General features: G+C 38.6%; 1 protein-coding gene across 1 annotated transcript in view; it reads left to right on the top strand.

Annotated features, from left to right (window-relative positions):
• The window catches only part of ITPR2 (inositol 1,4,5-trisphosphate receptor type 2), a 502,669-nt gene that overhangs the window by 209,879 nt on the left and 267,250 nt on the right, over window positions 1-25,540 (top strand). Inside the window, exons 27-32 of the mRNA XM_004776400.3 lie at window positions 12,883-12,972; window positions 13,090-13,215; window positions 16,856-16,978; window positions 17,595-17,795; window positions 19,848-20,099; window positions 22,893-23,018. Of these exons, the coding sequence (XP_004776457.1) occupies window positions 12,883-12,972; window positions 13,090-13,215; window positions 16,856-16,978; window positions 17,595-17,795; window positions 19,848-20,099; window positions 22,893-23,018 (918 nt within the window). The remainder of the gene's footprint in view (window positions 1-12,882; window positions 12,973-13,089; window positions 13,216-16,855; window positions 16,979-17,594; window positions 17,796-19,847; window positions 20,100-22,892; window positions 23,019-25,540) is intronic.

Raw genomic sequence — 25,540 nt, 5'->3', positions numbered from 1 at the left:
TCTGGGATCATGACCTGAGCCGAAGGCAGCTGCCCAACCAACTGAGCCACCCAGGCGTCCCTGTAATTTGATTTTTAAAACAATCTTTCTGGTCATTTTTTTGATCACCTTTTGTTGCTTGCCAATTTTTGTAATTCCATATGGCTATTGTACAAACTGTGTATAATAATGCCAGGATCAGAAGTACTTGGGAATTCTTTATGAATTCTCACATTGCTGATGCCTTAAATATTTGATCATCTTTGATTATGAGCTCATATCTTTTTTTAAGAGACTTTAGTTTTAGAGAAAATTGTACACTGAGTGTAACAAATTCCTGTATACTCTCCCCATTTTCTTATTATCAACATCTTGCATTAATGTGGTGCATTTGTTACAATCGATAAGCCAATATTGATACATTACTATTAACTAAAGTCCATAATTTACTTTAGGTTTCATTATTTGTGTTGTACAATTCCGCGGGTTTTGTATAAGTCACGTACAGTACCATACAGCATAGTTTCACTGCCCTAAGAATCCTCTGGGCTCCTCCTCTTTGTCCTTCCCTTGTGAACCCCGAGTCCTGGCAACTGTTAGTCTTTTTACTGTCTCTATAGTTTTGCCTTCTCCAGAATGTTGTATGCTTTAATGTTTATATAATTTTTGCAGACTGACTTCTTTCATTTTGCAATATACATTTTAGGTTCTTGTATGTCCTTTTGTAACTTGCTAACTCCTTTCTTTTTATCACTGAATAACACCCCATTGTTAGATGTACAATAGTTTACCCATTCACCTGCTGAAGGGTATCTTCATTGCTTCCAGTTTGGGCCCATTATGAATAATGCTGCTATAAATATTCAACTGTTGGTTTTGAACTCTTAAGTTTTTTGACTTAGAACATGGGGTTGAAATTGGGCATGTTTTCCTTTTGAGTATTTATGATGACCTTGGCCTATTGCCAGGGGTCACTACTAGCCTGAGACCATGAAGCTTTCTTCTCCTCTCTCTGTCTGAAGGCAGGAGTCTCAGGTTTAGTTCCCTGAATTTGACACTAGATTAGAACAGACTTCATCTTTGAGTTGCCAGTACCGGCGTTTAGCTTCAGAAAACCTTATCATGTTGCCTTGAAGCTTAGAGTTCTGATTTGGTTTCAGTTTACCTTTTTTTTTTTTTTTTTTTTGGTAGATGGAAGGTGGGGTTTTGGAGTCCTTCTTTGTTTTCTGTGAGCCCAGAAATGTACTTAAGATAGGTTCTTTATCTAGGATGTGGCTGTTTTGTAATAGGAGGGCCATTTGCACTTTTAAGTTTGCCACTCTTTGCAGGGGTCTGTGGAAATGTGTTTACTTAGATATTTACTAATTAAGAAAAGTATTATGAACTTAGATTATTTGTAACTTTATATGTATAATTCTTCTGAGTATTATGTTTAATCCAGAGAAAATTTCACTTGCTTCTGTGTGGCACTTTGGGTTGCTATATTTTTTGTAACCATATTAAACAATGTTTTTGGCTTGGGACTTTTGAGACCCCTTTATTAGTGGAAATTCTAGTCTGAAATCTTAAGTGAAAGTGGTCTTGCCCTATGGGCACTCAGGAGAATTCTTCTCTCTTTTTTTGGCTTTGACCAAGCTAAGGCTAAGCTGGGTAGCCCTTTGTTCTTCTGTGGGCCACATCTTTTTGTGGGTGTCTCCTCTAAGGATTCCTGGGTCTCTAATCAGCACTCTGTCTTGCTTGGGACCTAGGCTTTGTTTCATTTCCATTGTGTGTGTGTGGGATATATTCAGACTCAGTATCCATGTTATCAGATATGGATGGATGTCCTCCAGGTCGGCCCTGCTTGAATCTAGTGCTTGACTACTGCTTGGAAATTTTGGTGAATCTTGGTGAATCTTTATGTTTCTGGCCTTCGTTTACTTCTTTTTCTTTACTAAAAACGGATTTTTTTTTTTAACTAAAAAGGAACATTTGAAAGATTTTAGCTATCACTCTTAGATGCTATATACTTGGAGGGGTTTCTCTGCAATTCAATTTTATCATATTTGACAGTTCTTAAGTTTTCTTTAAACTCTTAGAAACTTGGGGTACCTGGGTGGCTCAGTTGGTTAAGCATCTGCCTTTGGTTCAGGTGATGATTCCAGGGTCTTGGGATTGAGTTCTGCATTGGGCTCCTTGATCAGTGGGGAGTCTGTTTCTCTTTCTGCCCCCATCCACTGCTCTCTCATTCTCTCTTTCTCTGGCAAAAATAAATAAATAAAATCTTAAAAAGAATAAACTCTTAGAGACTCTTCCTTATTTTGAGCCCATATATTTATCCTTTTAATGTCTGTTTACTAATGCTAGGTTTGAGGCAACGTAGACCATAGCTAAACCACCTCTATTTGATTGCTTTGTGTCTCTCTAGAGCAAAATCCTTCTTTTGAACATTCTACGTAAAGTGTGATTTTGGTTCCTTGACCACCATGCCTGTGTAAGGCTTTGTACACACCTGAACTTCCCATTTCCCTTCCTATCCCCTTTTGATACCTGTAATCAGATCTAATGTTCAAGATATGGCTCTTGCCCTCAAAGAATGAACATGTAGAAAACAATATGCCAGAATGTCTAATAAAATACCGAGTTGTGGTGAGACGAGGGAGGAGTCGGCGTGGGCTGGAGCACTTGGAGAAGGCTTCACTATTCTGAAGGGTCAGGAGGATTTAGTTAGCTACTCTATTCAAGAATAATAAAAAGAGATTTGGAGTTCACGAAGATGTGATTTGTATTTGAAGTATCTGGAAATTGGGAGCCTCTGACAATTCTTGGGTTGGGAGGTGAGTATACTATCTTAGAAAATATAGTCTGGCAGATCAAGAGATTAAAGGTGGGGACCAACTAGGGGCCTCTTGCTTAAATGGAGGTGTGAGGTTATGCAAGCATGAACTAGGGTGGCAGGCATAGAAATATACACAAATGGGTAGATTGGGAGGCCAGGAGAATGGTACACTTATAATAGCTTAATATAAAGAGACAAAAGTGAGAAGCTACAAAGTTGCTAACTTGTACACAGCCAAGTAATCTACGGTTTGCAATGAACCAACTGCCATAGATAGTGACAATGTATTGTAAACAAGATGAAAGCTGTCACAATGTCAATGGCAACAGCCAGTAGCAGGCAGCAGCACTCTAGCAGGCCAGTACAGATAATAATCCTTTGTTGTTTAGGAAATCTTTACAAAGGCTCTAAACACAGAGTAATTAGCATTGTTTTAAAACAGATCATAATGTTCTAATGTTGTGCCTGCTTAGATATCAGAAGACCAGATAACATTAATGTGATTTTTAAAAGTATGACTCTTCATCTTAGTAATAAAAATTTTTCTCCTATAAGATAAAGTTTTTGTTTTGTTTTATTTTGTTTCCTCAGTGGTCTGTTCTCTTTACTCTGGGCATAAATGGGAATGGACAATCTATGTACTAAGACTAACAATTTCACCATATGATCCAAAATTATCCTATTATTATAGGATATCTATAGTAATAACTATAATATCGTATTACTATAGTTGATCATATATATGTATCTATACATACATATATATGTATGGAGGAGGATGGGATGGATTTGGTCATCTGGTAAGCCCATTGCCTCCCTAGCATCTATGAACCTTACTATCTATTGTATATGATAATATTTTCTTTTATTAAACTTACCTTCCAGGGACGCCTGGGTGGCTCAGTTGGTTAAGCAGCTGCCTTCCGCTCGGGTCATGATCCCAGGGTCCTGGGATCGAGTCCCGCATCGGGCTCCTTGCTTGGCAGGGAGACTGCTTCTCCCTCTGCCTCTGCCTGCCTCTCTGTTTGCCTGTGCTCGCTCGCTCTCTCTCCCTCTGTCTCTGATAAATAAATAAAATCTTAAAAAAAAAAAAAACTTACCTTCCAGGGCATTAAAAAAACTATACCATCCTTGTTGAAACATTAAAGGCTGGGGTATAACAAGTTGACAATATCTGTGGTATTATTAATTCATCACATTCAAATAGGTGTTGAGGGGTGCCTGGGTGGCTCAGTGGGTTAAAGCCTCTGCCTTCAGCTCAGGTCATGATCCTAGGGTCCTGGGATTGAGCCCCGCCTCGGTTCTGTGCTCTGCGGGGAGCCTGCTTCCTCCTCTCTCTCTGCCTGCCTCTCTGCCTGCTTGTGATCTCTGTCTGTCAAATAAATAAATAAAATCTTTAAAAAAAACCCAAATAAGTGTTGAATTCTAACTATAGGAAGGAAGGATTAACTCAGAGAATCATATCTGAACAGGCTAAGTCAGGATTGCCCTTCATGTTCATCCACGTCTTCATTTAGGGCTGAGAAGCAGGTCACTTGGGCATCATGGCCCTCCTAAGAGAAGTTCCCGCTCATGTTATTTATTTTGTTTGTTAATTTTTCTTCACAACAATGGTGCTTCTGTATCGGTAGGTCTCTATCTCTATATTTATTTACCCACCTGTATTTACCTGTTTCTTTTTAAAAAGCTTACTGAATGTGTTATTGATCTAGAGTCTAATGTTTGAGCAGTCTATCTAGTTTTTAGCTCAGGGACCATTTTTATTTATTTATTTATTTATTTTCATTTTCAGCGTTTCTGTTTTGTTCTTTTTCACACACATGCATTCTAGATTCATATCTGCCTGCTCAGCTTCACTTCGTTGTTGTTGGTGGTGATGTTTTCATGGATTTGCAATGTAAGGAACAGAATTAACTGAAAGATGTTCCTGGGGGGCTCACTCTGGGTTGTGCAGACAGTAAGCTGGCTGGACTGTTTGTGGGGGTCAGCGTGGGGAGTGTGGGAGGGAGTGTCTTCTCCTCTGAGAGGCTGTACACCAGGTTGGCTTCTGATGGGATCTGTGGCTTCCACTCGGCAGCAGGAGCTGTCCAATTTCTATGGGCTCCCTAGGTGTGTCCTTGATAAATTCCTGTAAACGATGGGCACCTGAATCCACAGCCTGGTGCCCAAATTGTTGGTATGTTGTTCTTGCACTTGCCCCATCAGAAGTGACCACAAGGTGGAGATAGGAGCAGTTACTCAGAAATCTAGACCCATCCCGGTGTTTGGCAGAGCACCAGCACCTACTGTGGAAGTACAGAAGGATGGGGGACACTTCCCTTCTTTTGCTGGTGCTTGGCTTGTAGTTTCTGCCTTTCCCGATGAACCTATCCTTGATCTATGCTAAGTGGTGCTGTGGAGTCAGCCTGAGTGTGTGGCAACCACAGAGGGAGCCACGTGGTATGAGATACGTCATTCCTCACTTTATCTCTGTGATTATTTTAAACAAACTTATAAGTCCTTGAAGATTTCTTGACTGTTTGCATTTCACTGGGAATGATATACTCTCATTATTGAGGTTTCTTGTTGTCTTAGCATTAACTTTCCTCATAGGCATTTGGATTTTCTGCGAATTTACCTTGGTGAGAGAATGAATTTAATCCCTTCCTCTCTTCTCTCCCTCCATTTCTTTGCTTCCCTCCCCTCCGGTGCTTTTTCTCTATTTCCCTCAAGACGCACCTTCCTTGTCTCATGATTTTTGTTATCTCAATATGCTATTATTCTTTTAAAAATGTTTTCCATTATTTTTTTTTTTAATTTTTGAGAGAGAGAGAGAGAGAGTGCAAGAGCAGGGAGGAAGGGGCAGAGAGAGAGAATCTGACATGGGCTCCATCCCATGACCCTGACATCATGACCTGAGCCGAAATCAAGAGTCGGACACTTATGACTGAGCCACCCAGGTGCCCCATGCTATTACTCTTCAAAAGCAAAAACTGGTTTCCACTCTTTGCCCACCACTTCTGATCTTTTTCCTTTGATAATGCAAGCAAGCAAGAAGGCAGATCCTCTAGAAGGATATCTGCAAAGAAAACTGCTTTTCTGAGTGTAGTACTTTGATTCTGCACAGCAAGGAAATTATTTATTTATTTATTTATTTTTAGCAAAACTTACGATTGACTAACTCTCGACAAAAGCAACTGGTAGAATGTCTAAGCTTCATGGCTTGGTTTAGATGGAATCCATGTGCTTTAGGCAGAACCTTCCTACATGACCTGATCTATGAGGAACACTGTGGTCATTGCATGAAGAATTTTTATCTGTTAATTTTGGAGCATGCTTTCCTGAATTTTCCTTTTCTGAAATTTATTTTCTTATCTCCATTAAAAATTTTTTTTTTTTGCCCCAGACTTCATTGTATATTTATTTCATTTGTTTATATAATGTCACATATACCTGTCCTTGGCCTCTGAGCAAATGCTGCAGGAGGTGATTGCTATAGATGAGTGCCACAAAAATAAGTCCTTTCACAAGACATACTTCTAAAAACTAATTTTTGGTGTTGAGCCAAATTATACTTTTACACATCCTCATTCTATTTGGTTGTTATGCAAATTCTTAAAGGTAATGCTTGTATCTCCTGAATTTGTTTCTTTAAATTACTTCCACTGTAATAATCTTTTCCCTTCTTGTCCTTTGGGCTTCCATTTAAAATTAATGCTGTTTTACTATATACTTAATATTTCTCTTCTTGTTTTCAAGAACAGTTACTGTCTCACTAATTTTTTTTTCTTCACTTTGCCAATTGTACTCAACCTAATGTAAATTGTTAGTGAGGATTCTAAGTTCCTATCATGGTTTCTTTTCCTCAGCAGGTGGCTTAAAAGAAAATTCTAGAAGTCGATTCAGTTACATCAGAATGTGCAGATATTGTTAGACCAGGCGTCAACATTTCTGTAGTGATTGCTTGCTGAAGAGGGTGTCTGAAAGAAGGTGCTGATGGCTTTCTCTTCCATTCTGTATGGACCGCCCCCTTCTCACAGCTGTCTCAGAGAGTGTTGTGATATGATTGTGAGTGGGGAAGCTTCTTTCACCTAACATGTTGGGTAGCGGACATAGTCTCTAAGGGCTCTATTATATTGCTGTTTTCATTTCCTGTACGGTGCTTTGTTATTCTGTGTCACCCTGCTGACTAGAGGCTTGCCTATCCTTTCTAAGTTTTATATAATACTGGTGAGGATTACATAAGAACTATTATATGTTATATTATATAAATAAAGTATTATAAAAAGTATTAGGCATTGATGTACTATAATGGGTTCCCGTTGCATTTTTATGAAAACAACGATGAGTTTACATTGAACATACCCATCATCAATATATTCCTGTTTTCCTAATATCCCTCTAATACAATCTAGTGACACATACCCTTTTTTGGTACCTTATTTATCAGCGATATAGATGGCTGAGGAGATTTGGATGTTTTCTAGGACATCCGATTAAACATCATCAAATACTAATTAAAATGATGTCAAGCGAGTCAGAAAATACCAATATTGTATTTGTCTTGGGACAAAGGGAAAGGAAAATAGGTTTAGGGTCAGGTTAAGAATATGTTTTTACTCTCTAGAAGGGAAACTATTTGGGCTTGAACTGAGGGAAGTGTGAGGGAAGTTAATCGCTGGTAATGGTGGACACCACCTCTTCTGCACAGTGTGGATCTTGGGCCAAGTCTTCAAGCAGCCTTAGATGCCATCTAGGAAGCAGAAACTGTCAGCCATGACCCCATAGTTGTCCAAACTACCTTTACGTGCAAGGTCAGGTAAGTAGACTTAGGGTGATTTTAGGGGTCTGCGACCCTCTAGGTATCTTCCTACATGACTGGGATGTGATGTTAGTCTTAGATGGGAGAGAGAAAAAACATCTATCATTCCACAGTGAGGTTATCATTCAGTTGTCTGAAGGAGGTGACATTTGTTATGAGGAGTTGCAACTAAATTATAATCTGATTAGGGAATCAAATATAAAAGACTGATGATTGGATTTTCTTTCATGTTTTGGAAGAAGGTGGGAAGGAGAAAGGAAGGGATTTGACATCCGAAGTTGGGAGAATGGTAGTTAGTAAGTGATGCCACTAAATGAGTTAAATAATGGTTATAGGAAGAAAAGGCAAGGGACAGAGATGGAGAGCAGAATGCCTGGCAGACTTGCTGCCTTGACAACATTGCTGAGGAAGGACATCTTTTAACTTCACTGGGGTGGGGACAAAGAGAAGACATGCACTGAGCTATTTTAATCATGCAGCTGTGGATGCAGGCAGTTCTACATCCTGGGATTTAGAAAGTCCTTTTTTCTTCTTCTTCTTTTTTTAATAAGCATGATGGCCCTGGTTGAAATTAATTCAGATTCCCATTAATTGGTGCCAATATTTAGTTCACCATATAGCTCATACAATATCACGTCCCTGTATGATTTTTGCTATTGCTATAAATGTTTGCTTGACTGACTCAAAGTAAATTTGCAGTAACTATATTTCGAACCAGTATTTGTTTAGGTATTCACTCTTTGAATCTCTGCCTAGAACTCTGCTACCCATCCAATTTCTAGACTCTTCTAGAAATATCTAGACCCTTCTAGACCATTCTTGCTATATGGTTTCTGAACCTACTGGTTTATGTAACAGTAGATGCTATGCAATTAAAAATCTAGCTGCCTCTATGAAATCATTGAACTAAGTGGTTTCCCATATTCCATTAGAAGAAATAAGTTCAAATTCTTCCAGATGACAGGAAATAATTATAATAAAGTGCAAATACTTTTGGAGTGCCATATTTATTCTTCATCACAGTTGTCAAAAGGATAATTCAGTTGTCTCCTACTGCATGCATGGCACCATTCTCAGTGTTATGCATTTTTTAAAATAGATTTATTTATTTATTTGTTTATCTGACAGACAGAGATCACAAGTAGGCAGAGAGGCAGGCGGGTGGGGGCGGAAGCAGACTCCTCACTGAGCAGAGAGCCTGATCTGGGGCTCCCAGAACCCTGGGATCATGACCTGAGCCCAAGGTTGAGGCCTTAACCCAATGAGCCACCCAGGCGCCCGAGTGTTATGCATTTTTTTCTGAGTCTACTCAGCTCTAGAATTCTGCATAAGTTGTACTTCTGCATTTTGTTCCTTACTAATATTTTGACATTAAAATGAAGTCAGGGCTTTGTAGATTTTGCCACTAACCTAAGATCAAAGTTACATAGAATATAAAAAATATAGTCAATTTCTGCCCTTTCTGGAGGAAAGCTTTTGGAATACCTTTACTTAGAGCATTTTGGCATCAAAATAAGAAAATGAAACCTAACTGTAATTGCATAGTTTACATTTTTCTTAAATTCCCCTGATCTGCTTTGGAATCATCCAGATGTTCTGTGGGTTAATATTTTTGTTCCGTTTAATTACATTAAATTATTTTCTGAAATTGAATGGGGCGGCTTATTGAATTCTCCAGTGCTGCCTCCTTTTGTTGACTGCTGGCAATATTAAATTAAAATAATTATTCTTCATAATTCGCATACTTATGGAATTTAGCATTGTCTGTATCTTCCCCTGGGCTGACCTAGAGAGCCTAGCTTTTTGTAATGTAGTACATTTTGCCCAAGATGACTTTTCTTAAAGCAAGACAGTTGTTTTTTCTTCAGGTCATTGTTTGAAAAATGGACTTAAATATATCTGCCAAAGCTTTGCCTGTGTTTTCAAATGATTTTTTTTAAAGGTGACATATATCAAGAAACATCTTCTTTCCATTGTAGGAGCTTTATCAATCTTTAGACTTGGTCATATCTTAATCCTGGTTTGTAGTACACACTTGGTTTTCTTTAATATTTCTTTTCTTCCAGAAAAAAAATGAACATGGCCTTTTAAAATTTCAACAGCCACCTTTGTGATCAGAAAAAGGAAATTTCATTATATTTCTAGCTTTTGCAATTTCTACTCATCAATAATTTTTGTCATCACATAGAAACCCTGTTTGTCTCATTCTCCAACCCGCTGTCTTTTTCCATCTAAATAGTTTCCATTCGTATCAGCACTTGGGCTCCTTCCTGTACTGCACTGGCTTCTCTTAGATATGTAGTTTACACTTTCTTCTACAACTTTCTAGGATTCACTTAGTGTTTGTTGTCTCACAGGCAGTCTCTCCGCATTCACTTTTCTCTTTTATTTACCTGCCGTGGAGGTTGGACGGTTTTCATTTCCCTCCGAGCATTTGCTAGGATGGATAAATGACACAACCCCGGACTCCCATAGTAATTACATTAGGAATGTTTTCAGCATTCATGGTCTTTACTTTTCACAGTTCCATTTCTGTTGAGTGAAAGAGACAAGGTGGTCAGAAAGATAGAGTAATTTTGAAGACTATCAATGGCACGATAAAACAGAGAATGGGGCTTAAGGAAAAGGATAGTGGACTACAGAATCAGATGCTAAGGGAAGTTTTGGTGATTGTGAGTCTTTGGCACATAAATAAATTTTAATACACTGTGGTACAGAGTATTCTTTTGAGAAATCTAGTGGGGCCATAAGCTGAGATGCATGACTCCTTCCAAGGATGGGCAATATCACTGAAAAATGCTTGGTTAATGTCAACTTGGCCATATTTTTAAAGAGGAGAAAGAATCAGTAGACAGCAGAAACTACTCCTGCATAGGAAATAGAGATGAAGCAGGGAGAGGAGGCAGAGGAGGTGGAATTTGGAAAATCCATTAATCAAAAGTTTTTTGTTTTTTGTTTTTTTTTCCTTCTGAAACACAGCAGGGGTGATGGATGGTACTTGAATTTGCAGGTGGAAAAGAGGACATGTTCATATGCTCTGTAAATTGGTAGGGGAGGCTATTTGCTAAGGTTGCATTGGGATTGGACGCTTCTATCTTTGGTCCAGTATTGGCCTGGAACAGAAGCAAAGACAAATACAAAGCTTGCTAAGGAGTGGTGATGGGTCAGTACTGGGCAGCCCACTCTCCTACTTGGGAGAGTCCTTGAATTCTCTACTCAGAATTCTTTGACTAGCATGAGCAGTTTTTTTCTTTTTCTTGGTTTGATTTAACTTTGTGATTTGTCAAAGAAACAGCTTGGGACAACTGAAATTACATTGATTGGATTTGCATGTTTTTGTTACTTTTTCCTGAGCTTAGATTGGGGTCCCCTTTAACTGTGAGAACTCAATACCGTCAATATAGTCAGAAGTTCAGTGTGTTTTTGACTCAAGTTGGACTTAACATTCATCCCCGTGCTATTTTGTACATGTTTTAAATCAGGAAAGCAATCAGGTCCCACTCTGCTTCGTGCTCTCTCTTGCAACATGCTCTGACTCTTCTTACCACTTTCTATACATGGTTATATGTGCTCTTTCTGCAGGACCTTTGGCTAAAGTGACTTCTTTACCTAACAAGTGCCCCCATCCCTCCTCCTGTCTCTCATACTTAAATAAATAAATGGTTTTCATCTTTCAAGACATTGGCTTCTCCTTGACCTCTTCATAAAGCTTCTAAAGCTAGAGCTATTCTCCCTTTCTCTCTCTGAATAGTAATTCTGCTCAGTTCAAATCTTTATTTTCTTAGACTGTAATTTTCTTGTGGAAATGACCACATATCCTATTTGTTTCTTTCTTTTTTTGTTTTTTAAAATATATTTTATTTATTTATTTATTTGACAGACAGATCATAAGTAGGCAGAGAGGCAAACAGAGAGAGAGGAGGAAACAGGCTCCCCGCTGAGCAGAGAGCCCGATGTGGGGCTCGATCCCAGGACCCTGGGACCATGAGCCGAGCCTAAGGCAGAGGCTTTAACCCACCAAGCCACCCAGGTGCCCCTATCCTATTTCTTTTAGATCCACTCACCTTTATGTAGTACCAGGCATGTATTAAGTCTTAATAAATGCTCATGCATTAAATTATTTCCAATGTGTTTTATTTTTATTTAGTAATTATAAGAGTTGATATTTAAAATATGTCACTCTCTATATTTGTTTTTTATTGTACTGCTACAGATAATGGTTGTTACAGTGAAATATTGTTGGCATTTCAGGACCTCTTAATAAGCTTTATCAATTTAGTAATTTAAAATTTTAATTTAAATTTTATTTTCCTTTCTTCATTTTCATGGTTCTGTACATGCTTTGCTGGTCCCAAGTCATGACTCTTAAGGATGTCATGGTAACCTGGTGGAGAATTCTTGGGTTAAACTGTTCTTACAATCCATCCCTGAAATGTTTTTTTCAGCTGTTATGATATGCTTCTTCACCTTTTTTCCCCCTATAGTTTAACCCTGATGATAAAATTCTTATTTTTTCTTCTTTTTTTTTTTTAAGATTTTATTCATTTATTTGACAGAGATTGTAAGTAGGCAGAGAGGCAGGCAGAGAGAGAGAGAGGAGGAGGAGGCAGGTTGCCCACTGAGCAGAGAGCCCAATACAGGGCTCGATCCCAGGACCCTGAGATCATGACCTGAGCCCAAGGCAGAGGCTAAACCCACTGAGCCACCCAGGTGCCCCCAAATTACTTATTTTATCCCATGGACTTTTACTGTTCCTTCTCCTATCAGCTCTATAAAGCGATGATATATGTGGTATATTTAGTATAGGGAAATACACTGCTAATATTATGTGTATTAACTTTTCCTTTTTTACTTAACTCATTAATTATTAGTAATACCATCTATCTTGTAATTTGGTTGTTATTGGGAAATGGTAATTTGCCTGACTCCCTCAAGCCAAGTAACTTTTTATGGGATAAGAAAGTACAAAGGAAACATTTAGGGGCACCTGGGTGGCTCAGTAGGTTGAGCCTCTGCCTCTGGCTTAGGTCATGATCTCAGGGTTCTGGAATCGAGCCTCAAATTGGACTCTTTGCTCAGAAGGGAGTCTGCTTCCCCCCACTCTCTCTGCCTACTTGTGATCTCTATCTGTCAAATAGATAAATAAAATCTTAAAAAAAGGAAGGAAACATTTAAGTCGAGTCACAAATTACAAAGTAATTATCAAACATTTATTATTTACTACAAAATAAATTTTTTATAAAGCTATGCATGGGATAAAAATATATACTTGTGTTTACTTTAGGACTCAAGCATTTTAAGTCCAGTGCAGGATGGAACACGGAAACCTCAGATTGACAGCAATAAGAGCAATAACTACTGGATTGTGAAGGAGGTCAGTCCATGTCAAATATTTTCATATGGGGTTGTATTTGTGTGGCAAGTGACTTTTGTTTGCGTATTACATTTAATGTTATAGACCTTATATTTAATGATTTTCTTCTTTTTAAAGATTTTGATTAGACTAAGTAAACTCTGTGTCCAGAATAAAAAGTGTCGGAATCAGCATCAACGATTACTGAAAAATATGGGAGCTCATTCGGTGGTGTTAGATCTTCTGAAGATACCCTATGAAAAGGTTAGTTACTTCTGAAAAAAAAAACTATTTTGATATGATCTCAGATGCATAGCCAAAGTACAAGAATTTTTTCCCTGAACTACGTGGAAGTGAGTCACCAAGCTGATCAGCCCTGAGCCCTTTAATGTGTGGTTCCCACAAAAAGGACGCCCTTCTTTCTGCACAACCACGTGTCAAGCTTCCAGATCAGGAAAGAGCATGACACTTGACAGCCGCTTCATCCTCAGGCGCTGGTCACATTTCTCTCATCATCTTAACTGTGTCCTTTTTGACAAAATGGTTCACTTCAGAAACAGCTGCTGTTTCGTTGTCATGTCTGTTCCTCTCCTCTTGCTGTAACTCTAAGGAAATTGACACTTTGGAAAACAAAGTGTTGCTTCATTTGGGCCAGTGAATGTTGCCTTATGATTAGACTCATTTATGCATCTTTGGCAGGAACATAACAGAAGTGAGGATCAGTTCTTCCCACCACTCCCCCCTAATAGGAGGCACCCGATTTTGATTTTGGTCCCATTCCTGATGGTGTTTACTTTGATCACTTGGTTAAGATGGTGTCTGCCAGGATTCTCCACGGTGAAGGACTCATTTTCCCTTGGTAATTAATGAGTATTTTGTGGAGGGCTTCTTTGAAACTGAGTAAATATCCCCTTCGTCATCAAACTTTCAATCTATTTATTCACTTATTTATTTTAATCTGTGTAAATTATGGGTGCTCATTTTATTCCCTAGGTTATGCTAGGCATCTCTGATTAGCGCTTTGATTCTCAGATGCTCCCCTTTGAGCTAGCTTTTCTGTCCTCTAACATGTGCATCATTCTTGAGTAGTTCCTTGTTTTTCACACATGAAGATGTTCCAGGATCACCTTACATTTCTTTCTTTTTTTCTTTTTTTTTTTTGGTTCCAACTCTGGAACCAGCCATTTCTTTTTTTTTTTTTTAATTTTTTATTTTTTATAAACATATATTTTTATCCCCAGGGGTACAGGTCTGTGAATCACCAGGTTTACACACTTCACAGCACTCACCAAAGCACATACCCTCCCCAATGTCCATAATCCCACCCCCTTCTCCCAAACCCCCTCCCCCCAGCAACCCTCAGTTTGTTTTGTCAGATTAAGAGTCACTTATGTGGAACCAGCCATTTCTTTAAGTGGTTCCAGTTCCGTTTTGGGGGAGAATGATGTGTAGAAGCAAAGTTCCGAGAGCTAAGTGTATGTATTGCTTTTGGGGTTTTATCCTTCTAGGCCCCCTAAATAGACAAAGCCAGGGACCATATGTGTGTGTTGAAATAGTTACTCATTTGTTAATACTGTAAATAGTTCATCTTCCTAATCTTCTACCACTGCAGTGGGCCCTTCTCCATAGGGACACCCTCTGCCCTTCACTCAGGCTCTGACAGCCCCAGGGTGGGTTCCCTCCTTATCTCCCAGGTGCTACCTGCCCTGCCAGGCCTCTCCTGGTGCAGATGTTCTCCCCACCTGGACTTACACTACTCCAATGGGGTTGCTCTCCAATTCAGCTTATTTTTTAACACGCAAACTCAGTTCTACCCTTCCTTAGGTGGCATAATTCATTCTATGGCACAGAATACAATAAAAGAATTATTGAAAGATAACAAAAGGTATTAAATCCTCAGCATTTATTATCCACATTATTTCATCTTTGATATTGTAAATGGGCATTGGACACGTGATCGAGTCCCTTCTTCTAATAATAAACCTTGGTGCTCAGTATTTTACTACTACATTATGTTTATAGATTTGCTCAGTTTTAATAGCTGGGTGGTACAGAAACAAACAAACAAAGAATAAGAGGAGAGGGCACCTGTGTGGCTTAGTGGGTTAAGTCTCTGCTTTCGGCTTGGGTCATGATCTTGGGGTCTTGGGATTGAGTCCGGCATCGGGCTCTCTGCTCAGCGGGGAGCCTGCTTCCTCCTCACTTTCTGCCTGCCTCTCTGCCTACTTGTGATCTCTCTCTGTCAAATAAGTAAATAAAATCTAAAAAAAAGAGGAGAGTTTCAAAGAAATGTCGAATACAATGGCACTTTCCTATGTTCTGTCTTGGCCAGTTTTTCAGTGGGAATTGGGTATTCCTGTGGCTGAAGTCTCTTTGATGTCTTTGAACCATCCCTGCATTACACAAATAAAGGAAAGTGTTAGTAGATTTTGAATTAAAATTTCCTATTTTTAGGTCAGGAATGAAATTTTTGGTCTCATTTACTCATCTAATTAAATCATCCCTATTTTATATATGAGAAAATGAGTCTATTAATGATCTTGGGCTGTTCGTTTAGTTATAGATGGCATAAACTATAGACTCTTAGAAAAAAACAGAAAACATTAAGTTATTTATTAAAACTACCACTCAAAACATGAGTCTATTTTGTATCTCTGATACTGACTACATGACAAATTGGATAATCAACTACCCAGAAAAAATTTAGATGGTTTCAGTAATACTGTTGAAAGGCTACTATTAAGGAGAGAAGTTTGCATTCTTTTTGAATTTTGAGACTTGGAATTTCTTGTTGAGATTCCTATAAGTGAAAGATAGTGTTACAGAATTTTGGAAAATGATCGTGAATAAGGAAAGCAACTTATGAATACATGTGTTCAGAAAGAGGGGGGCCCCAAAAGTTCGAGGAATAGAGGAGATCAGAAAGCAAAGAGGAAAGGTAAAACAAAGAGGTGGAAATAGATGAGATAAATAGCAAAAGGATGGGTATTAAGGACAGCAAGTGTTGTGAGGAGCACCCGGTGTTATACACAACTAATGAATTGTTGAACACTACATCAAAAACTAATGATGTACTATATGTTGGCTAATTGAACATAATAAAAAATAAGAATAGCAAAGGGTGAAGGTGGGAGGAGGGGAAGCTTGAAATGAGGTCAGAAATACATATATAAATATATATATGCATATATAGATAGAGAGAGGGAGAGAAATTTACAGAAGGGTGGGAATAGAGGAAAAGTGAGTGGAGAGAACAAAGAGACTAGGGACAAGACAAGAGTATGAGGGATGATGGATTCTGGGAAAAGCAGCAGGAAGGGAAGAGTTTGAGAAGGAGGATCTAGAAGGTAGGGAAAGAGGAAAAAACAAGGAACAGGAAGATTCAGATACATAGAAGTACTGGGAAAAGAACAAGTCCCAGAGAAGGGAGGGATGAGAGGGATGGGGTGAAGCAGAAAAGGGAGGGAACAGAGACATTGAGGGGACACAGAGAGAGAGAGAGAGAAAGAGGAAGGCAGGACAGATGAACCATGGGCACTAAGACTGGACACAAGGGTGGGGAGAAAGATGCAGCCGTGGGCAGATGGGAGAATGCAGTGGGCAAGCAGAGAGGTTGGGAAGAAAGAGAGACTGAAACAAAGAGGGGTTGAGATAGTGGAGCAGAACATGTAATTAATTGAAGGAAAAATAAAGAGAAAGTGAGAAACATCTAGAAGATGGTGTGGGGTTGATGGTAAGAGCGGGGATTATGGGAGCGCAGGGGAGGTGTAGAAACAGAAAGGTCACATTGGAGGAGCATAACACAGTAGCAGAGAGGGAAAGAGTCCATGTGGGAAAGAAAATTCTTTTTTATAATACTTGGTATTATGGTTTATTTGTTTCATCACTACTCTTTCACTTATAGAATGATGAAAAGATGAATGAAGTGATGAATCTGGCTCACACTTTCCTGCAGAATTTCTGCCGGGGAAATCCACAGAACCAAGTTCTCCTTCATAAACATCTGAATTTGTTTTTAACTCCCGGTGTAAGTATTTTAGTGACTTCTAATATTGATTGTAAAGTGTCCATCCGATTCATTTTAGCAGCATTGATGAATGGAATTTTATTAGTCTTCACCAGCTTATTTTTTTCCTTATAGGGGTTTCCTCCCTAAAAGTGAATCTGGTTTTTTTTTTTTTTTTCATTAAGGAAATATTCATAGAAACTGGAAATACTACCTGAATTTTACCTGCAAGTGACCATTTCCTTTATATGTATATAGTTTAACGTTAGGGAAAAATGTGGTAGGACCAATAACAATGGCAGTGCCATGAGTGAGAGAAATATAGAAAACTGTAAAATGTGTCAGTGGATACTAGGGAAGAGTTGGCTTTGAGTAACTGATAATGAATCTCAAGAATCCCATCGCCAACACGTCGACCTTTATGATAACTCTTTTTTCCAACTAAATTCCTTTGTGAGCTCAGTTTTCTTTTAATGGTGAATGAGCTCATTGCATCTCGTAGAAGGCTTGCCCAGGAAACTCACTATGGCTTTGCATAAAATATAAGGCTGATCACAAGCAGGGAAAATAGTGTAAGTACTGTAAAATGGAAAATTGATCTTGTCAGAATTACAAAGGCATGTTCCTCTCTGGTTAGCTCCTGGAAGCAGAAACCATGCGGCACATCTTCATGAACAATTACCATCTCTGCAATGAGATCAGCGAGAGAGTTGTGCAACACTTTGTGCATTGCATCGAGACACACGGCCGCCACGTGGAGTACCTGAGGTTTCTGCAAACGATTGTAAAAGCAGATGGTAAATATGTGAAGAAATGCCAGGATATGGTAATGACAGAGGTATGTGCTTGGTTTGCGTTTTAACAGCTTCACATAAGTCATGTGTGCAAGTGTGTGTTTTCTGTAAATGTGTAGTGTGAAAAGCCCCCGCAACATAAGTGGGGAAAATAATTTCGTCCTGATGTCTTATGCAACAAGTATATTTTGTTTAAATCTAGTGAAGTAACATACCATTAAGTTGATTGCATAATTTTCCGAGTTTATTTTTCCTTTTGATCCTTAAAGAATTTGTGCATTTTAGTATATGTGCTGCCGAAGCAAGCACAAGAATTTGTGCATTTTAAAGAAAAAAATTCTGAGAAATGTTATAGTTGAGAATGAAAGTGACACATTTTTATATTTTTAAAATTTTCAAGCTGTAACAAAGATGGTGTAAGTTTGTTTTCCCACTGCCTTTTTTTGATCTATTCCTGAAAGAAAGAATTGGTGTTCTCTGTTACTATTTGTAGAAGGGTTTGAAGGGAATTGAATTAATTAATAGAAATTAGCCATCAGTGATTTATTATATGTGGAAACGTAAGTTGAAAATTTAAGAAACACAGATGGTTGAAGCCCCTCATTTATTTTGCTCTCTTTATTGTGATGTTTGATGTTGAATGAGATTTATGCAATGAGTAACTTACTCACTAGGAACCAAGTGGTACTTTGGAGAAATTGAGCCCATTTGGATAAATCATTGCTCTGTGACCTAATAATTCTATAAAGGCCTGTATGGATTAAGGCAGCTTTCAACCGTGGCTATCAAACAGTTATGCAATAGATTATATTGATATGAGGGGATTTTCACAATTATGTACTTTCAGTTTATAGTAGGGAGGGGGGCTTCTACATTGATGTAATGTGAGTCCCTCCTACCCCATAGAAATCTTAAAATTAAATCAGTTTAAAGCCTTGAATTTTTAATGCAAATTATTGTTATTAAACATCTTAAAGAACATTTTAAACTTGTAAAATTTACCTTTTCCTTATCTATATTTACATTTGTAATTGTTCTTCATTGCCTAGAAATGTGGGAGCTAATTTGATTTTGCATTATGATCACCAAGGAAAGGATTAAAATGGGAAAGTAGCAAATAAAAATTAGCAAAAATTTATGACACCTCCTAGGAGAAGTGTTTTTATGTGGAAAGAAGTATTTGTAATATTATATTGTGTTGACATATAATACATATTTTGACACATATGCATTCTCTTTCCACAAAACGTTCAAAGCAAGCCAGATGTCTTATCAATTCAAATCTGTTACCAATGTAATGAAAATAGAGAAAAAACATATCCCCCAAATATCCCTATTGGGGTTAGAAAATTGTTACTGTAAATAGACAGATATTATGGAGTTTGAGCAATAAAATTACCACCTGCTAGAACTCTCCAATAAAATTGTAAAAACAAAACAGGAAGGAAAATGTATATCCTGAAACCACTGGCTTATTCATTTCTTTGTTTCTTTCTCTCTCTCTTTAAGTCTTCTTTTTCTCCATTTCTCTCTTCTCCAATTTTACCTCCATTCTCTGCTGGTGCCCATGACACATGGAATTTCCAGATTCTTGTGAAGTTGCAAGTTGGCTCAAAGTACATGCTTTTATATTCTGTCACTGTTGAAGGGGGTGGGAGTAATGTACTCTGCTTTAGTAAAATGAGACTTAAGAGATTTCTCATGTCTTGGCAATGGCTTCTTCCATTTTGAAGTAGAGGGAAGCAACTTTCTTGAAATATTTTGTGGGTTTAATTTCAGGGGATAACTCACTGGGGAATGATTAATTATCATCCACGCCATTGAATTCCTGTCCCCATCCACCTCTCCCCATCTCCCTGACTGTTTTTGATAGTATTCATAAATAATCACTTGGCATCGGACTAGAATCTTTTTACCATCCTGCCTTGGTGTAGTTCTGCTTTTGCAATATTATCTGTGTGTGTGTGTGTGTGTGTGTGTGTGTGTGTGTGTGTTTATAAAGAGATGCATGTGTTTCCAGATAGACCAAATCTTTGGCAATAGTTTCAAGGACGAACATTTGGACTGCTATGTAGACTCTCTTATTATCATTTCAGTTGATAAATGGGGGTGAAGATGTGCTGATATTTTACAATGATAGAGCATCATTTCCCATCCTTCTCCATATGATGTGTTCAGAGAGAGACCGAGGGGATGAGAGTGGCCCCTTAGCCTACCACATCACCCTGGTGGAGCTGCTGGCAGCATGCACAGAGGGGAAGAACGTCTACACTGAAATCAAGTGCAATTCCCTTCTGCCCTTGGACGACATAGTGAGGGTGGTGACCCATGATGACTGCATCCCCGAGGTAAGCCTGGCAAAAGCTTAGCAGCCATGAAATTGTTATTAATAAAGAGTGTAGAAGTGCCAGACGCCCCCATACTGTTTACAATGAGATAATGTATTTAGTCAAGAAATTGTACTTCACTATATAATTAGGAAGAGTTAAAAGAGCATATAAAGTTCCTTTTCTTAGTTGTACAAGAAGCTCTGAAAGATGATAAACTTTTTCAGAGTAGAGCCACTGTGGGTTTACTGGAAGCTACTCTAGGAGTCTCTTAAATTCTAAGTATGGCAATGTGATAAAACAGAGATTGGACTTGTTACCTCTGGTATGTTCTTGAGCATGTAATAGATGCTTCATCAATAGCTCATGATCACTGATAGGCTGGGCTGGGCTGGTGCAGCAGTATCATCTGTTAGACTCTGTAGGCTTACCTTGCTTGATGGAATAAGTGCATTCTTGGAAATACGGACACACATTTTGCTTTATTCACACATTAGTTTTTATGCTCTGTCCTTGTTTGCCTCTGATAATAGGGAAAAACTCATTAAAAATTGGTTGTCTGCCAACAGGATTAATGAGGCTTCCAGGAATGTACATTGCAATAATCTCTTCCTTTTCTACTGTTGTGGTGTATTGTTGCGAAGTTTTTAAATGTGTGATGCATCAGATATGATAGAAATCCAAACATTTTAATTTGTAGTAACTTAAAAAAGTGTCAGATTAAGTTAACTTCTCTAACTTCCCAGTAGTCCTATGTAGTGATGGACTTAAAAGGATATTTTTGTGAAATTTTGTGGAATTATTGACACTTCATATCAAGGGTACTGCATGCTCTGATTGCTTTGAAATGAGATGGCCAAGAAAGGAATACTGTAGTGATTAAATTCATGAGTTCTGTCTGTATTTGAGATCCTGATTCTGACTGTGCTTCTTCCCACATTCTGGTCTTTCTGACCGCACCACTCTGGCCCCTTAACGTTCACTTACTTTATTCCTTTTCACCCTTCTTATCTTGATTCAAGAATTTCTTCTGCAAGGAACACTTCCCTGACCTCCCACAGCAGAATTAGAAGAGTCTACAATTTGAAATTTGGCATTTGAATTTTGTTAATAAAGGTCTGCATCCTTCACACGCTTTCCCAAGATTGTAAGTGTGAGGAGAGTAGCAACTGGGCTGTTCTGTTTACCATTGTATTACCTGAACCCGAGTCTATACTTAATAAATGTGGTTTGAATGAAGGAACAAATGAATTAAAGAATGAGTCAGAATCCTGGATCCATTACTTCTAGATTTGTGACTGATTCCAGCAGGTTATTTAACCTATGTGATCCTCAATTTGCACCGTTTTAAAGTGAAACGATTATAGTATGTAACTGAGAGGATTGCTGGAGGATGGAACTAAGAAAGATATTACATACAAAATGCTGAAGGTGTTTGGCATGTAGCAAACAATGAATAAATATAAGCTGCTGTCAAGGTGATTATGATAATGCACTGAGTGGTTCTGATGTGTCCCTACCCTACAATCAGTTCTTGACACAGGCACCCCATCTGCTTTTTGGCCTTATGAAAGCCAGTCCTGTATTCCTTATATGCTAACTTGGATTCTGTGAATCCTTGAAATTATTTACATGGTTTTGTATGTATATGCACTTGGGGTGGTTTATAGCACCCATCCCGTTATTTATTTATTTATTCATTTATTTATTCTTTTAGAGAGAGAGAGAGAGAAGGAGTATCTGTGAGCTGGGGAGAGGGGCAGAGAGAAAGAGAGAAACCCAAGTGGACGCCGCACTGAGCACAGAGCCTGAGTTGGGGCTCGATCTCATGACCCTGAGATCATGATCTGAGTTGAAATCATGAGTCAAATGCTTAACTGACTGAGCCACTTAGATGCCCCTCATCACATTTTCATTTAAAAAAAAAAAAGGGAAAGAGAAGAAATGCAAAAATTACTCCCCTACATACCTTAGAAATACTCTAGGTTGGTGAGACTCATCTCAGGCCTTTATGAGGAATTTTGTTAAATATGAGAATGAATGTTGCTACATCTCAATATGATTTTTTTTCTAAACTACAAGCCTGTTTCTTCTCAGAAATAGTAACAAATATTTCTGAATGGCAATAAAGTACTATTTCATCAACACATTTAAATGTTATATTAGAACTCTCTTGATTGCAAATGACAGAAAGCTAACTTAATAACTTAAACTGCTTAAATAAAAAAAGGACTTTTTTTGGCTTCCATATTTGGGAATTGGAAGGATAGTTGTTCTGATGGCTCAAGAGGTTCAAGCAGTGTCAGTTTCCATCTCTTGTGCCATTTTTCCTTTGTGGTTTTGCCTCATTCTTTTCTTCTGAGCATAATTGTCCTCCATGTACTTGCGGAAGATGGCCTCTTGGAGTTTAACTTGTTCCATTTTCGTAATGAGCGCGAGAGAGAAAGAATGATAGAGAGAGAGAGACAGAGAAAGAATGACAGAGACAAGAGAGAGAATGACAGAATGTCAGAGACAGAGAGAAGGGAAGGGAGAGGAAGAGGAAGGAAGACAGGGAAAGGGAGTGCAGTTGACTCTCAGTGTCTCAATTAGGATAGACTCGGTTTAAGTCCGGTGTACTTGTGCATTCCAGTCGCTGGGGGCAGGGGATTTTAGTTAAGAAAAGGGATATGGGAATGCTTTCTTACGTAGACATAATACATGCTATAATCCACGATAGTAACTAACCCAGATTTTATTTAACTTTTCACATTTGATATTTGAAAATGAACAATGAAGAAAACTCACTTTCTTTTGTATTTGAAACTTGCACAGGTTAAAATTGCTTATGTGAATTTTGTTAATCACTGTTATGTGGACACTGAAGTGGAAATGAAAGAAATCTACACGAGTAACCACATTTGGAAATTATTTGAGAACTTCTTGGTGGACATGGCAAGGGTGAGTTACACTTTCACCATGAAACACGGCTTTATGGTTAGTTATGTTTTTGATACATATTTTGACTAAACAGGATCAAGGATCTGGATGAAAATTTGGAATTAAACCCTCCAAATTTGGATGTAATCCATGACTTTCAAAAAGTTGCACATGCATTCATTTCTCAAGATTGTGAATGAGATGTAATGAGTTCATATACACAAAATAACCAGTGTAGTGTGTATAGAAATGAGGTATCCATGTCTACTTTTACCACTAGCTCTATCGGTATGTTACTAGGTGGAATTTCAGTGGCCTTTTTACACGGAATGGGGAAGACATTGGCAGAGATCAATTTGTATTCAGCCCCTTATCATGGATGCAATTACAAACCATAGATAGAAGAGATCTCAGGACGCCTTGACCACAGCTTTCAGACAGACGGGTACTTGACCAGACTACCCAAGGTTTAGCATTGCTCAGTGCTGCCTATTCAAAGTTTTCTTTGGGAAAGAGCTCCAGAAATTGAATCATCTGGTTTGACTCGTCAGTCAACATAGGTCCTGCTTTTTACTGAGTCCATTTCCTCCCGTTTGGCCTTTTGGGGGAATTGGAGAGGACATGTGGAGCTGGTTGGCATTCTCTAGATATTGTCTAGCATGTGTTTTTGAGTGAAATTGAGTAAATGAATGAATGAATGAAGAAAGGAAGGAAGGACTCTTGTTTATAGGTAGCAGTTAATTTTAGTTGATATATCTTTGCCTCCCCTCAACATTTTTTGGCATGTTGAACTGTCATAACATATAGGGTCTATTATTTTAGCTTTTTTGATCTTTAGTTTTCCCTTTGAAATGATGGGATATAATGTTCAAACAAGAGTTTCACTAATGGGGGGTGCCTGGGTGGCTCAGTGGGTTAAGCCTCTACCTTTGGCTCAGGTCATGATCTCAGGGTCCTGGCATTGAGCCCCGCATCAGGCTCTCTGCTCAGCAGGAAGCCTGCTTCTCCCCCCTCCCCACCTCTCTGCCTGCTTTTCTGCCTCCTTGTGATATGTCTCTCTCTGTATCAAATAAATAAATAAAATTTTTGGAAAAAAAAAAAGTTTCACAATGGAAGATAGTGTATAGATAATCCTTAGACCTGTGATGACTTAGGGGGGCTGTCCCAGTTTTTTGACTCTCTACATTCCCAAGTACTGGTAGCTTTACACATGCCTTATTTCGATGTATTTGGAGGAAAGGGGGGTTAGTGTGGTACATATTTCCACTGTCTTAGAAGAATGGATGCTGCCTGCCTCCCTACAACCCTTTTTGGAAGGAAGGAAGACAAGAGGGATATAAGAAAACACTGACTCAGACTCAGACATAAGGGCCTTGTGGGTGAAATGTGGTTATTTTACCTTCCCTGTGGTGTGGGCTAAGCCAACTCCACCATGTTCACACATGCGTGGAGTAAGGCAGTCCTTACTTTACTTCATTTCTGTAGAATGAAAAGCCACTCGTTGCCTTTGGCAGGCAAACCAGCACCTGTGGAGAAATCATCTTATTTTACATACGGTTTTCATGTCCCTCATATTGACCCCTATGTCCTTGTGAAAGCCCTTGCATCTTTGGGCTACAAGGATCGCTAGAGACCTTGAAGTAAAGGATGCGTTTATGCCAATGACTGAGCTTTAAAATTGCACGTGTGGGAAGATATTAAAGAGATTATAGACTGATTTGCAGAGCTGCACAGTGCCACGGACTACAGATAAGTTTGACAGGACCAAGGTCACATTCTAGGCAGCATGAGCTGCAAAGCTACAAGGAGTTTTTTCTTTTAAACCAAAGAAAGCTGGTGGTAACAGCCGTTGGTTATGCCACTCTGGAAACACCCTTGCTGCTGATGTGTTTCTAAAGCTATGATGTATGTATTCTTTTTTTTTAAAAAAAGCATGCATGCTAGGAAGGCTTTTTATTTTAACCATTTTGATTAAGTAGACATTTAATGTTATTATATAAAGGCTTGAAGGGAATTTTGAGATCTTTTTAGTCTATTCACTCATTATGTCTAACCACAACCTCTTAGCTATACTGTAAAAAGCATTTTTTTCTTTCCTTCTGGTTTCGCTCTTATTTATATTTTAAAACAGCAGCTCTCTTATCCCTTCACCAAAAATGACAAAGAATCACCCTTCCTATTTCAGGGAAGGGAAAGGAAACCTGGATTTTCCGTAACTGGGCTTTGTCTTTCTGCCCTTGAAGAGAGATTGAGGAGCCGGCGACATACTCAAATTCAAATACAAAGCATTGTTTAAATAAAGTAGAAGTGGCTTCCTAGGCAACTTTTCGGTTGTGTAGATCAGTAATTCTCAAACTTCAGTGAACATCAGAATTGTCTGGAGTGTTTCTTAAAACAGATTGCTGAGTCCTACCCCAGAGTATCTGATGCAGTAGGTGTGAGTCTTTGCCTTTTTAACACGTTCCCAGGTGATGCTGAAGCTGCCGGTCCAGGGGCCACACTTTGGGAACCACTGCAGGAGAATATAGTAGTTTCAGAGTAGG

This window comes from Mustela putorius, unplaced genomic scaffold (assembly GCF_011764305.1).
Source record: "Mustela putorius furo isolate JIRA1106 unplaced genomic scaffold, ASM1176430v1.1 tig00537227_pilon_pilon_pilon, whole genome shotgun sequence".
NCBI classification, from domain to species: Eukaryota; Metazoa; Chordata; class Mammalia; order Carnivora; family Mustelidae; genus Mustela; species Mustela putorius.
Note: the sequence above shows the minus strand (reverse complement) of the source record. Positions and strands in the feature narration are given on the sequence as shown.